The sequence below is a fragment of the Cynocephalus volans genome, chromosome 9 (assembly GCF_027409185.1).
Source record: "Cynocephalus volans isolate mCynVol1 chromosome 9, mCynVol1.pri, whole genome shotgun sequence".
In the NCBI taxonomy this organism is placed as follows: Eukaryota; Metazoa; Chordata; class Mammalia; order Dermoptera; family Cynocephalidae; genus Cynocephalus; species Cynocephalus volans.
Genome location: NC_084468.1, coordinates 76529141 through 76545040, shown reverse-complemented (window position 1 = coordinate 76545040; position 15900 = coordinate 76529141). Strand labels below are relative to the sequence as shown.

At 38.3% G+C, this 15900-nt stretch overlaps 2 protein-coding genes across 5 annotated transcripts in view; one reads left to right on the top strand and one right to left on the bottom strand.

The window, feature by feature from the left end:
* Positions 1-15900, bottom strand: part of HERC3 (HECT and RLD domain containing E3 ubiquitin protein ligase 3) — a 117271-nt gene that overhangs the window by 20750 nt on the left and 80621 nt on the right. Inside the window, exon 24 of one of the 4 annotated variants that reach the window (XM_063107394.1) lies at positions 10811-10938. The exons of the other annotated variants lie outside the window; for them this stretch is intronic. Within the exon in view, the coding sequence (XP_062963464.1) occupies positions 10884-10938 (55 nt within the window). The 3' untranslated portion in view covers positions 10811-10883. Of the gene's footprint in view, positions 1-10810; positions 10939-15900 lie in introns of those variants that run through there. 4 annotated transcript variants of the gene reach the window in all.
* On the top strand, positions 8620-10476 carry NAP1L5 (nucleosome assembly protein 1 like 5). Its single transcript, XM_063107396.1, has one exon. The coding sequence runs from the start codon at positions 8662-8664 to the stop codon at positions 9208-9210; it is 549 nt and encodes a 182-aa protein (XP_062963466.1). The 5' UTR covers positions 8620-8661; the 3' UTR covers positions 9211-10476.

Genomic DNA, 15900 nt, shown 5'->3' with positions numbered 1-15900 from the left:
TTGTAGCCTGCAACATTGCCTCCATACAGGACTGTTATCCCATCCTTAAAAGCCTTGAAACCTGGCATTGACGTAGCCTCCTTATGGACAAGGTCCTATCAGGCGTCTGTTTTCAGAACAGGGAGGTTTCATCCACATTGAAGATTTGCTCTGGCAAGTAATTTGCCTCCACAATCAGCTTATCTAGAGTTTACAAAAATTCTTCACCTGCCTTCACATCAGCACTCACAGACTCACCACTCAGTTTCACATTATGTAATGAGTAACGATTCTTGAATTGTTTGAATTACCCAGAGCCAGCAGTAAATTCAATTATCGGGTCCAACCTTTTCTTTCAATATTGCAAACTCTCTTCTTTGGTCGTGATCATCATGGTGCTGAGAGGGATAAGCATCTGCGTCTGGTCTTCAGTCCAGGTCATTAGAAGTTTCTCCAAATCTGATGTAGGCCCTTCTCAAATTTTTGTTAGTCTCGTTACCTTCAAAAAAGCAGATCCTTTAACAGCTTCCATTACTTTGTTTTTTTCTTCAAGATGGTAGCTACAGTGGAATGGGACATGTCTGCCTGGCAAGCAATAACCATTGCTGATTTTCCACCTTTCTAGTCCTTCAGCACTTTTAATATTGTTTTCAGGTCAATCACTCACTGTGATCTCTTACTAGCAACATCATCAGTGGATTTTGTACCCTTAGGGGCCATGATGAACAAAACAACCTGAGATTAAATCAAGCATAAGAAAAAATGACACAATCAAGAGACACAGTAAACACGAGATTATGAGGCTGCTACCAGTGTAATATGGCATAGTGTTTTATAGCAAGCTTTTTAAAATATGTAAGTAGAAGGAGTACACTCTAAGATAATAATAAAAAGTATGCTATAGTAAATCTATAAACTGATAATAGCTGTTTGTTGTCATTATCAAGAACTATTCATATTTGTATATGCTATACTTTTATATGATTAGCAGCACAGTAGGTTTGTTTACACCAGCATCACCACAAATATGTGAGTAATGCTTTGCACTAGATGTTACAGGAGCTGCAATGTGTCACAAGGTGACAGGATTTTTCAGCTCCATTATAGTCTGTGGGACCACTGTTGGATATGCAGTCTGTCATCGACAGAAATGTTGTTCTGTGCCACATGACTGTACACACACACACATGCATGTATGTGTATGTACATCTTATTAGTTCTGTTTCTCTGGAGAACCCTGACATACAGATTTTGGTACCGGGAAGTGGGCTGCTACAATAGCAAATACCTAAAAATGTAGAAATGGCTTTGGAATTGAGTAATAGGGAGAACCTGGAAGAGTTTTAAGGAGTTTTATAGAAAAAGCCAAGATTATCTCGAAGAGACTGTTGGTAGAAATATGAACATCAAAGGAGATTCTTGTGAGGGCTCAAAAATAAAAAAGGATATAAATTCACACACACACATACACACACACACACACAAATCGGGGGGGGGAGGGAAGAAGATATAACAACCACAATTACTTGAAGTTGATACAACAAGCAAACAGAAAGGACATTGTTGGGGGGGAGGGGGGGGAGGGAGAAGGGAGGGAGGTTTTGGTGATGGGGAGCATTAATCAGCTACAATGTATATCAACAAAATAAAATTAAAAAAAAAAATAAATAAAAAAATAAAATAAAATCACAAAAAAATAAATAAATAAAAAAAATAAAAAAAAATAAAAAAGGAGAGTTACAGAGAAAGCTTCTATTGTCTTAGAAAACATATATTTTCATAAACAGAATATTACTAGAAATATGAATATAAAGGTGCTTCTGGTGAGGTCTCAGATGGAAATGAAAAACATGTTATTGAAAACTGGAGGAAAGGTAATCCTTGTCATAACATGGTAGAGAACCTTGTCAAATTGTGTTCTGGTGTTTGGTGGAAAGTAAAAAAGTTGGATATTTAGCTGAGAAGATTTCTGAACAAAGCGTTAAAGGTGCAGCTTGGTTTCTCCTTGCTGCTTATAGCAAAATGCAAGAGGAATTGCATTTTCAATAAATTCAATAAATTGAAGAGGGAATTGTTAAGCAAAAAGGAACTCGAATTCGAAGGTTTAGAAAATTCTCAGCCTATCCACATACCATGCTCTGAAAACACGGCCAAGGGTGTGGCAGAAAAATAGTTTGCTAAAGAGATTAGTCAGGTGACTCATAGATCCAATCACCATCTCAGCAAAAGTCAGGAATATACATGCAGTTTTGCAGGAAAGATCTGTGTAGGACCCTCTTGTCTGATGGCTTAAACACGCACGAATTGCCTGAGAAGCCAACAAGGTTTTGAGAATTTCGTACTAGTGAAAATACTTCCAGTTTGGATCAAAGGGAACAGAGATGGGACAAAAGGAAGGAAGGCTGTCTGACTTCTGGGATTCTATAGGAAGGAAATGAGCTGATAGAGCTACCTGGCTGAAAACAGGCATTATCTTTCAAAAAAAGGGAAGAATGACCCTGAGGACAATTCAGAGGCTGGTGGGGCTGCCACTGCCACCATGGACCCAAAAGGCACAGGTCCAGGTAGTGGGTACCACCTCAGTGAGCTGAGCCATCATGCCAGCTGGTTACAGAATATTACACAGAGCCAAAGCAGCTTCTTAAGTCTTCTCAAGCCTTAAATTCTAATGGAATTAGCCCTAGTAGGTTTCAGCCTTGCTCAGGACCCATGATCCTTTTCTCCTTTACTACTTCTGCTCTCCCTTTTAGAATAAGAATGTCTATCTCACCTGTCCCACCACTGTATTTTGGAAACTTTTGAATTTTGTTTCAGGATGAATCATACCTGAGTCTCACCCATACTTGATTTAAATGTTATTTAGATGACATATTATTTGGAGTTCTCTACAGAAACAAAACCAAAAGGACGTGTGTGTGTGCATAAGAAATTTATTATAAGGAATTGGCTTACACAGTTATGGAAGCTGACAAGTCCCAAGATCTGCAGTCGGCAAGCTGGAGACCCAAGAGAGCTAAGCTGGTAGTGTAGTTCCAATCCGAAGGCAGGAAAAAAACCAATGTTACAGCTCAAAGGTAGTTAGGCAGGAGGAGTTCCCTCATACTCAGCCTTTTGGTTCTGTTCTGACCTTCAACTGAGTAGATGAAGCTCACCCACAGTAGGGAGGGAAATCCAGTTTACACAGTTTCCCGATTCAAATGTTAATATCAGCCAGAAGCACCCTCACAGACACACCCAGAATAAACTTTGGCCAAATATCTAGGCATACAATGGACTAGTCAAGCTGACATATAAAATTAATCATCACAGATGAGATTTTGTACTTACAGTTGATGTTGGAAAGGGTTAAGACTTTGGGGGATGCTGAAATGTGGTGAATGTATTCTGCATGTAAGAAGGACATGAATTTTGGGAGGACCGAATATGTAGTGTTATAGGCTAAATTGTGCCCCCACCAAATTCATACATTGAAGTTCTAACCCCCACTACTTCAGAATGTGTGAGCTTATTTAGAGACAAGGTCTTTACAGAGATAACCAAGTTAAAATGAGGTCATTAGGGTGAGCCCTAATCTGATATGACTGGTGTCCTTATAAAAAGGGGAAATTTGAAGATAGAGACATGCATAGAAGAAAGATGATGCGAAGAGACAAACGGGGAAGAGAGGCCTGGAATAGATCCTTCCCTCACAGCCCTCAGAAGAAACTAACCTTACCAAAACCCTGATTTTGGACTTCTAACCTCCAGAAGTATGAAACAATAAGTTTCTGCCATTTAAGCCACCTAGTCTGTGCTACTTTGGTTGTGATAGCCCTCAGCAAATGAACACACAGAGTATAGTCACTACATGTCAATTAGCATTGCTCTCAACATATTCTTTTCTCTAATAGTGATCATTAACAGTTACAAAGTGTTCACTAGGTGCTAGTCACTGCAGTAAGTTCTTGGATATGCATTATTCCAGTGAACAGTCAAAAGTACCATTTGAGTGAATTTTATAATATGAGAATTATGTCTCAATAAAAATAAATATATTTTAAAAATCCATTGAGAAAAAATAAGCCTTTGAGGTCGATATAATCATTATTCCAATTTCAGAACTGAGTCCAGGACAATTAGCACAAAGCCAGGTGTCTGAGTGCAGACCTGTGCTCCCAACCTCCTCATCAAAGTGCTCTCCCTTCCCCTGCCCTGCTTCTTTTCATTTCCAATTTGACAGCTGCATGAGAAGTTACAATATGCCAAGATAAAGACTTCATAACATAATAGCTCATCTATACTATTCATAACTATGTGTAACTGCAGCCCCAATTATGCACTAGAATCTATAAAGCCCACAACATGAGACAACTCTCAGCAAGCTGACATAAATTCGAAACATAAATTTAAAGAAACGGGTACTAAATGTATTGCCTATAGATTTTAAAAGTCTGAATCCAAACTATAGCAAGTCTTTCAAAAAGCTTGTCAAGCTGGTTCTGAAATTTACACAAAGGCAATGGAACTAGAAGAGCCAGAACAATTTTGAAAAAGAACAAAACTAGAGGATTCACATTACCTGATTTCAAGATTAATTATAAAGTTACAGTTACTGAGCGCAGTATTGGAAAAAGAACAGCTACACAAATAAATGCAACAGAAAAAAAAGTCCAGAAATAGACCCACACATATAAGGCCAATTTACTTTTACAAATTTGCAAAGGCAATTCAGTAGAGAAAGGATAGTGTTTTCAGTAAATGGTGCTGGATCAACGGGACATCAAACGTGGAAAAAAAAACCCCAAATCCTCATACTTATACAAAATATACAAAATTAAATTCGATATGGATCATACCCTGAATGTGAAACCTAAAATTATAAAACTTCTAGAAGAGAACATAGGGAAAAAAATCTTTATAGCCTTGAGTTTGACAGAGATATGACACCAAAAGCACAATCTATACAAAAAAAATTAATAAAATTTACTTGATCAAAATTTTAAAATTCTGCTTTTTGAAGAAACTATTACAAAAATGAAAAGACAAGCCACAGACTGGTAGAAAATATTTGCAAAATACATATCTCATAAACGACTTGTATCAACAATATATAAAGAATATTTAAAACTCAGTAAGAAAGCATTAATCCCAATTTAGAAAATTGGCAAAAGATCTGAACAGACATTTTATCAAAGAATACATAAGAATGGCAACTAAGCACACTGGGGAATACTCAATATCATTAATTATTAAGGATACCACTACACAGCTATTAGAAGAAAAAAAAAAAAAACCTGAAAATACCAAATACCAGTGGAGATGTGGAGAAACTCTCACACACTGTTGGTGTGAAAGCAAAATGGTATAGCTACACTTGGGAAAACAGTGTGGCAGCTTCTTATAAAGTTAAACATACATTTACAATATGACCTAGCAACCACACTGCTAGGTAATGACCCAAGAGAAATAAAAACATGTGTTTATACAGAAACCTGTAGAATGTTCATAGCAGCATTACACATAATCATGAAAAACTAGAAACAACACAAACATACTCAGTAATAAAAAGGAAGAAGTTACTAATATATACAACAACACAGATGAATCTCAAATGCTCTATGCTAGTGAAAAAAGCTAGACTTAAAAGGCTACATACATATGATTCTATTTATATGACATTAAATAAATAAATGATTCTATTTATATGACATTCTGAAAAAAAACAAAAAAACCAGAATTATTGAGACAGAAAACAGATCGGTGGTCACCAAGGGTGGGAGTGGGGGAAGGGCCACAAGGGAATTTTTGGGGGGTGATAGCACTGTTCTACACGTTGATTACTATAGTGCTTACATGATTATATTTGTTTGTGAAAGCACCCAAGAAAGGGTGAATTTTATTATATGTAAAACACAAGGGTACTTCAAAAAATTTCTGGAAAGATTCATACTTATCTTTTAATTCCATTTCTCCATGAACTTTTTGCAGTGACGTTATATACCTTAATAAAACAGACTTTTTAAAAAAATACTCTAGTTTAACACTAAGTTTTAAGATCTGTTGAAATGAGAATATACAATCTTAAAAGATGTGCATATGCTGGTTTTCTCAAGCAAGTTAAATCAGTCAAATGGATTTAACTAAAATTTGGATATTTTTTCTTGTTTTTAAGTCTGTCACAACTTCTATCTATACTAAAGGAGTCAGAGGCCTAGTTTCTGTCCTCAATTCTGCCAATTGAGTGATACCTGCAATAACAGAATATTTTGCTTTATTTTTCTGCTTCTAAGTTTATTATCTGTAAAACGAGAAAAACTATTCCTAATCCCAAGGCGGTTGTAGCCATCAAAAAAGATGAAACATGAAATATATGGGCGTCTTAGTCTGTTTTCTGTCTCTTATAACAATATCTGAAACTGGGTAATTAAAAAAAAAAAAAAACAATAATTTCTAACAGTTCTGAAGCTGGAAAATCCATGGTCAAAGGGGTGCATTTGGTGAGGGCCTTCTGACTAGAACTCTCTGTAGAGTCCTGAGGTGGTGCAGGGCCTCACATGGCAAGAGTGTGCTAGCTCTGGTCTTTTTTCCTCCTCTAACAAAGCCATCAGTTCCACTCTCATAATAATCCATTAACCCGTTAATCCATGAACGGATGTATCTGTTCCTGAGAGCATGGCCCTCATGATCCAATTACCTCTTAAACGCCTCACCTCTCAATACTGTCAGACTGGGGATTAAGTTTCGACGTGAGCTTTGGAGGGGACAAACATTCAAACCACAGCAATGGGTGAAAGATGGAAAATATATAATGTTAGCTAACCAAATGTAGATATTATTACATCAAACTCAGTCAGGGCTAAGACTGAAATTTCAGCCTTAAAAAAATTCGGTTATTACAAATGGTAACAGGGAAGGGGCACAGTAAAGTCTCTGGAGCAGAATTAAAAAGCAAAACAATGGGCCAGCCCCGTGGCTCACTCGGGAGAGTGCAGCGCTGGGAGCCCCGAGGCCGCGGGTTCGGATCCTATATAGGGATGGCTGGTGAGTTCACTGGCTGAGCATGGTGCGGGCAACACCAAGCCAAGGGTTACGATCCCCTTACCGGTCACAAAAAAAAAAAAAAAAAAAAAGCAAAACAGACAACAGGAATCACAAGTACTTAAAAAACTAGGATGTTTCCTAATAGGAATATATTAGTCCTTTTGTAAAACATTAATGTCTTTGAGGAAGGGCACAAAGATTCCCTTTTCTAAGAAAAGAAAATATTACAGTAGGTTATTTTGCATATTAATAAATATAATCATTTTGTAAAAAAAAATTAAAACACTTATCCTGTCCTTGCTGTGTCACCATTAAGTGCTTTACATATTATTAACTAATTTAATATTCACAAGAACCAAAAGACGGCATCAACTGTACTTTAGGAAGTTATTTTCTAAGATTCATATGCTTAAAGCTTCACCAAGTCCCAACATAGTGAAAGAACGGTATTTAAATCACTAATCCTGAATTGGAAAGCATTCCTGAGGAATCCCTCCCTAGACAGATCATTTGTCTTCCATACCTAAAATTTGTGCCCTAATCTTCATTTAAGAAGCTCTCATTTTTGGTTTAATAAGCAACGTAAGGAAATAAAATTTGCTATTAGAGAACAGAGTTTGCTGTTTAACACCTTTAATGTTTTCAGATAGGAGTCACAAGCAAGACCCACAGAGCAAACACTGAACTGTGGAGTGCCTTGGGGACAAAGGCTGCATATACACGTGTGTCTGTGTGCCACCAGTGAAGAAAAGTACTAAAAACCATGCATCAACAGGGATAAGAGGGGCCTTTGCTCTGGGTCCCATGCTTTAGAGGGTCTTTCTCTTCTTTGGCCTTTCTCTAGCTTTATTCCTTCCCACAGCTCAAGGATTCTGTAGGACCTTCTAGAACACATACCAGGATATCTGGAGCTCTGAGATTTCCACCCAAATGGCTCTAAAACTGCTTCCAGGGTCCGTCTTGCTGAAAGGCGACCTTGCCACCAGGATACATTCCACTAGGCATGAGGGATCGCCAACAGGGGCTACAGGGTGAACAAATGGGTACAGAACTTGGATATGCAAGCTGCCCTGTCCAACACGTGCACCGCAGTTCCCCAAAGAAATGGAATGGAGGCAGCTCTCCATGCTTCCACTTCCTGGAGAGGAATTAGGAGGAATCTAAGAATGATCAAAGCAGACTCCGCAAGAGTAAGGCAGAGACGCACTACTAAGGGAGACCAACGTCAGCTACGGAGAGACTAAGACGACAAATGCGTTGGCAGATGTATGAGGAGCCTGGATGGGAGTGAGGAACACACCGAAAACAGGCTGAGGCCATACAAGCAGTTCCTGAAAAAGCCTCAGGCACCCAAAGGCATTCCCAGCCCAGCTTTATGGGGTGGGATGGGGGATACGCGGGGGAACGGGAACAGGTGTCTAGGAGGCGTGTCTGGGGGGCCCGGAGACTGGGGGGGGGGGGGTAGCAACGGAAGGACTCTGGTGCAGTACAGACGCATGAGCATCAGCTGACCGCAGGGAGCCAGTCAAGTGCCGCGAAGGGAAAGGGCGGGGTCGCGGCCGACGTCACGGCCACTTGCCGCATCTGCCACATCTCTCCGGAGCAGCTCGGGTGCAGGGCCTCTGCGGGAGCCACCCACACCTCTGCGGCTTCTCCTCTGACATGGCCGACTCGGAGAACCAGGGGCCCACGGAGCCGAGCCAGGCGGCGGCGGAGGCGGAGGCGGCGGAGGAGGTAATGGCGGAAGGCGGAGCGCAGGGTGGAGAGACTGACAGCGCGGCTGCTGAGTCTGACAGCACCGCTGCTCAGATGGCCGAGGAGCCCCAGACCCCCGCAGAGAATGCACCAAAGCCGAAAAACGACTTTATCGAGAGCCTGCCCAATTCGGTGAAATGCCGAGTCCTGGCCCTCAAAAAGCTGCAGAAGCGATGTGATAAGATAGAAGCCAAATTTGATAAAGAATTTCAGGCTCTGGAGAAAAAGTATAACGATATCTATAAGCCCCTGCTCGCCAAGATCCAAGAGCTCACCGGCGAAATGGAGGGATGTGCATGGACCTTGGAGGGGGAGGAGGAGGACGAGGAGGAGTACGAGGAGGATGACGACGAGGGGGAGGAGGAGGAGGACGAGGAGGAGGCTGCCGCAGGGGCAGCCGCGGGTCCCCAAGACGCCGATCCCCACAACGAGGTGCCTGATGACGCCAAGAAATAAGAGGGGGCAGGGATTGATGAGGTGAAAGCCGACGACAACAACCTATTTTTTTTTCTTTCAAATATTGGTGGACTTAAAAGGCTCAGGTTTTTGACCAAAATACAGTATGAATCATTTCTGACATTCCTAAAATAGATTAAATTAAAGCAATTAGATCCTGGCCAGCCTGTTTCAAATTTGACTTTCATTTGAACACAATAAATATACCAAAAGGTACTGAAGAAAACCGAATTAAACTTAAGAGAATTATTTTTCCATGATCTCTTCTGTGAGGATGGGAGTTGAGGCTTATAAAGGGTGTCAACAGATGTGAAGGAAAGAACGTCACTTCGAAACCCATTCAATCACACGATCATAACACTACACATGGAACACAAGAGCCAAGACTGAACACATTCTTAATGCTTGATTCTTCAGTTTCTTTAGTTTTGACATTTCCCAGTGCAGAGAAAGCAGAACCCAAGAAAAACGTCATCTTTAAGACTTTGCTTTTGTAACCCTGACATCAGCATTAACACTTCAGAGAAGAGTGATGGCACCAAGGAAACCCGAGGTGGAGACTGTGACACTACTGTTAATGAGGCCAGGAAAACTGCCATTTCAAGTTCTGAAAAATGTTCTGAATATGTGAATTTAGAGAACATGGTTCCAAGAAAGAGGATGTATAACCTGTATAATATTGTCAATATATGTCTTCATTAGTTTCAGTCTCATGTTTATGTGTTTTCTTGGTACTACTTGCAAAGAGTAAAAAATACCCAAGACATTTAAGTATTAAGTCACTTTTCCTAGTATTTTAAAAGTATTAATTTACTTGAAGAGATGTAGAATGTAGCAAATTCTGTAAAGCATGTGTATCCAGTGTTATGTAGTTTGATTCTTGTGAAGTCTTTTTGTCATGTAGCTTTTTAGGGTGTAGCTGTGAAAATCATCAGAACTCTTCACTGAAGCTACTATGTTTGGAAAAAATATATACTTGAAGAACCAATCCAAGTGTGTGCCCCCACCCCCAGCTCAGAAGTAGAAAGGGTTTGTTTGCTTGTATTATCTGTGCCTTCATTATTTTGCTATTTAAATGTGACATATTAAATATAAAATGGTGCATAATCAAATTGTACTGCTTGAGGATAGACTGGCATACAGTAAGGATTTTTAGGGAGAACACATTTAATGTAAAAACTCAGCTTCTTGTGGGTTTTGATTATGTGTGAGTCAGTGATCTACAAAGAAACATAAGCATACGTTGTTTACCACTGTGGTGTTAATAAATCAGTATTTTCAAAAAAAAAAGACTCGGTACTCTGCCTGCTTGTATTCAAATCTCAGCTCTGCCTCCTATTTGTAAAGCACCTTGGGCAATTGGGTAAACTATCTGTGCTCAGTTTCTCCTCATCTATAAAAGGGGATAGTAACAGTCTCTTTCTCACAGGTTATTATGAAGAACAAATAAATTAATACACATAAAATTCATAGAACAGTGTCTGACACACAGTAGGAGCTGAATAATTTCAGCTATTATTATTATTACATGAAGGATAAAGACACTGATTGGAAATTCAATCCTCCTTCTCTCTGAATACAAAAGGTGAGAAAATGGATGTCATTATATCCCTATGATATGATTCCTTATTATCAGAGAAGAATGTGGCCTTTAATTCAAAAATGCAGGAAATTCAATGAACGCTTGTTTTCGTTTCCTCAATTATAAAGTCAGGTTTGGATTTCCTCCTAGAAAGGATAAAAGACTTTAATGTGATATGAATATACAAAAAAGACCATTTCAACTCTACATTTGGGCATTTTGAGTGAAACAAAAGTAATTTTAAAAACTAGACTCCAAAAATAAATGTAAAAATCAGATGCCATTTTCTTCCATATCCCTTAAGGGTTAAAATTACACAAGCAAAATCACACTGCTTTAATGGAGGGAATGGAAGGCAACTCTGACCTGTTGCTAATGACACCAGTTGAATACAAGCAACTTTAAGGTTAATCTTCTCTATGGCCAGGCCAACCAAAAGAGAAATTCAAAATAATAAATTACATAAGAAGTCCTGATTATCTTAATCAGATGATTATTTTAATCAAAGCAAAAAAATCTAACAAATTCAATATTTATTCCTTATCTCCAGGAATGAGAGAGACTATCATTTAACATTTTTGCATGTACAGTAAAAAAAAATAATAATTGAAACACAAATGAGGGATATAATTATTGGAAATTTTTTTTTGCAGGCATATTATTTACATTTAGAAAACCCAAGAGAATCAACTGAAAAACTGTTAGATTTAATAAGTTTGATGAATTGATTAGTTATCAGATAAATACACAAAACCAGTAACTATTTCCAGGCACTAATAATGATCAAAACATATGGGAAAGTCTCTCTTTCATGGTATAAATAAAATAAAAATATTTATTAAAACCTCTAGTAAAGTATAATACATGCGAAGAAAAAAAAAGACTTCACAAAGAAGTGTAACATAAGCCATTGGATGGAAAGACTGAATATCACAAAAGTGTAAATTGTCTCAAATTAACTTTTAATTTATCACAATTCAAATCAAAACCCAAACTGGATCTGGAACCTAATATAATTACCCTAATGTTCAACTGTAAAGAATAGTTAAGAAAACTTAGCAATCCGGAAACAATTTACTTTTACCTCAGACTAAGACTCAAAAAATTTTTTCACTGAAGAAACTATATAAATATTTATCAGTTATTGAACAGGAAAAGGCATGATTAGAGTGATATAAGACCAAAAGAAATAATCAACAGACATGACAACACAAAAATTAAGAAATTATAAAGATTTAAACATATACACCCCAATTTTCAAAAGCAAACAAAGTAGAAATAAAACCTACAATAAATATGGATGGCAAAGGGTTAATAGTCAATTTCATAAACAATTCATATAAATCATATGAAAATCACTTAATCCATAGAGAAATACTCAAAGGACATGAGCAAACTACTTTAAAAAGAGGAAATACTGCAAATCCTGTTTGAGGCAAACGGACACATTCCTGAAACTGCAGCACTGGGTGAAGCAGGGCTCAAGCAAGGTCTGAAGACACGTGTTCCCAGCTATGTGCTCTGGCCAGCATTCTTTCTCTTGTTTATGATAAGACTTTGGCTAGAGGGTTTTTCTAGCTACCGGTCATAGCACTGTTGGTCACTCCTCTGAGAATACAGAGATGTTTACTATACCCTTCATAATATCAGGCAATTTCCACCACTTCCTACCTGGGCTGATCTTTACCCTGGTTTCCTAGACTGCTTATGGGATAGTTCCTCAAGAAGTTATAAAACCTACATGTTAACATCTAGCAGGACACCTTCACTTCAAATCAGGTGAAACACTGTCGTTTATAAACCATTTTTAACCCATTATAGCCAAGACTGGTCAACAAGGCACAAAATAACTGGCAAAAGAAAGGCAGCAAGCATTACACACTCAACTAACTCTCTAAGAATATTATGCAGAAAACTAGCATGCTGATGTTCACTGTGCAAACATGGCACTGCAGCTCTGCCTGCCTGACAGTTTACACTCACTGCATACACAAGACACACATGTACATGTACACACACATACACAAACACTTTTTATTGAGGTGAAATTCACATAACAAAATTAACCATTTTAATGGGATCAATTCAGTGGCATTTTGCACATTCACAATGCTGTGCAACCACTGCCTCTATTTAATTCCCCTTTTTTAAACAAAATATTTTAGAGGTAAATAGCAGTTAAATGGGTTAATGCTGTGTAGGTAGAATATGTAAAGTAGCCTATGTGTGAATGAAATGCAAAAACTTTTTTTAAGTGAGATTTAATTTCTTATCGTTTATTTTTTTAAAAGAGAATACGCAAAGTTTGTAAGGATTGAGTGAAATGGGTTTTCTCCTATACTGACAATGATGTATGAGGGTACTTCAAAAAGTTCATGAGAAGATTCAAATTATCTTTTTCTTTCTCTCTCTCTTTCTTTTTTTCCTTTGGCACTAGCCAGTCCAGAGATCCGAACCCTTGACCTTGGTGTTATCAACATTGTACTCTTACCAACTGAGCTAACTGGCCAGCCCCTTGTACTATCCTCTAATTCTATTTTTCCATAAATTTTTTGAAGTATTCTAATAAACTGGTACAACTCATTAGAAAAATCAATTTAGCAAAAGTAACTATCAACAGATTCAAAACATTTTACACTTTAATTCAATTTCATCCTTGGGACCCTATCATTAAAAAGCAATTTTAAAGGCAAAAAAACCTTTACGTGCAGAAGATGTTTGATATGGTCTTACTAAAATGGCTGGGGATTCCCCAAAAAGAAAAGAAATAAAAAAGAAAGTGGAATAAAAAAGAACATACAGACAAGCCAAATATCCAAAGTGAAGGAAAAGAAAACACACATACACACAGAAGAACATACAGCCATTATGAAGGGTGTCCAACATGAGGGCTTTGTAACAACACTGTAAATATAAGCACTGTCTTCACCTAAGTTTAAAAATTCAAACATTCAATTTCATTCATATGTAGTACGTTTTCAACTATGCCAATTTTCATTTTTAAAAAATTGCATAGTCTTCCTAAAAGGAAAAACAACAAACTCTTCAAAGTAATTCTTCTTCCTGCAGGGCAGGGGACCAGGAATCCCGGAGCCCAGTCTTAGCCTCTGAGGGGCAGAATGTTGATGCTCGTGGAGGACAGGCTCATACTCAAACCACTTGGCTTCAAATCCTGGCTCTGGTTTTGAATTCTTTAAGCTGTGCAACCTTGAACAAGTGACTTATGCCACTCTATACCTCAGTTTCCTCATCTGTAAAGTGGGGAGGCTTACATGTAAAGTACTTAAGGCAGTGCTTGACACATGGTAAGCACTCAAGAAGTGCTACTAGCATTTTAATTGTCTGCCATTCCTATAACATCCAGTGTCAATACAATGCAGTTCTTAAAGACCATAACTCTCAAAGACTATCCTAAGAGACCAGCCGACATTGTCAGCAGTCCTAACTTCAGAGGATCTTAAGGAGCTAGAAGTCTTTTGTCATGCATGAGTTTTATTCTTAGGTTCTCTTTAAGGAATCCAGGTGCCCCTTGGAGCACTTACCTAAAAGTCTGGCATTTCTCATTCTGCGGTCCTTTTACTAACCTCTCTCTTTCTTTCTATTTTTTTCATATGGGGAAAACAGGAAGACAGCAATTGCATTTAATTTGATTGCATCAAATTGAGGTTAATTTTGGAGAATCTGTGATATGTGGGCTTTTCATTAATGTTATAACCATGTTATAGAATGTGAGAAATACTTAAACATGAGTAGTTATATAAAAAAGTATCATCCAGATGTGACTACCAGCTGTGGCAAGATTCGGCTGTGTTATGGCCACCAGCACTCAGCCCCAGATGTTCTTTTACCTGGATGCCTATTACTCATTTGGCTATGCAGCTCTTGTCTAAGCATAGAAAGCAATTTTAAGACAAAATGGGATGGAATAAATTATGGATATAGAATTGGTATTGTTCTGGCATTTTCCTCCAGGACAGTAATGACTACAAATATCTTACTGTTAACAAAAAACAGGTTCAATTCAAGCAGTATCTACGTACACAACTGCATAAGTTATAAATCCAGCAGGCATTATCTCTGTAGTTCTTTCATTTTCTTAGTCATATAATATAGGACCCCCAGTGATGAGCTTACGGCAGGGAATAGACAAAGGAAATAACAACTGTAATGATTAACCTTTCTTACAAGGATCTCAACATACTTTGTTGATGAGATTTCTATTTTGTGCAGCATAAAAAGGAAAAAAAAAATCACCCATGTCTTTTTCCGGTTGTCCCTAACCATACAGCTATATGAAGCAGTGTTGCAGTAACCATACTAGCTTCTTGGAAGCTGTCCAACAGTGTTAGGTAGTGAATTTTTGTGTCCCCCCCCCAAATTCCTGGGTTGAAACCCTATACTCCAATGTGATGGTATTAAGAGGTGGGATTTGGGGTAGGTAATTAGGATTAGATGAAGTCACCTCATGAATGGGATTAGGGCCTTTATAAGAGTCATGAGAGAGTTTTCTTCCCCTCACTGCTCCCCACCATTCACAGATACAACAAGAAGTCAGTCTGCAACCTGGGAGAGGGCCCTCACCAGAACCCAGCCATGCTGGCACCCTGGTCTTGGACTTCCAGGCTCCAGAACTGTGAGAAATACATTACTGTGGTTTATAAGCTACCCAGTCTATTGTACTTGGTTATATAATAACCCGAACGAAGACAAACAGGTAACTGTGACAGCAACAGTATCTCCCGCCTGCCACCCAGTGTCACAGAGACAAGCACAGCAGTGCCTAAAGCAACGTGGATGAGTTCACTGTGTGCTCAGTGAGTGCTAGAGACCCTGAAAAGCCAAAACCTAAATTTCCACCTAACAGAAGGTGTTTCATACTTTAATCTCGAACATAGCATATTAAAAATCAAAATAGGAATCCTCCCTCTGCCTGGCAGTATGTAAAATGACAGCACTCTTCGTTGTACAAAAGAGTTGAAAAACTTTTAAAGCTATTGTTTAGAAATCCACAGTAACAGAAAAAATGGAGTTTTATAATAAGTAAAATAATAATGTGGGTTCGCTTCTCATTACTTTCTTGGATTTATATGTTATCTTTCTTTCAAAGA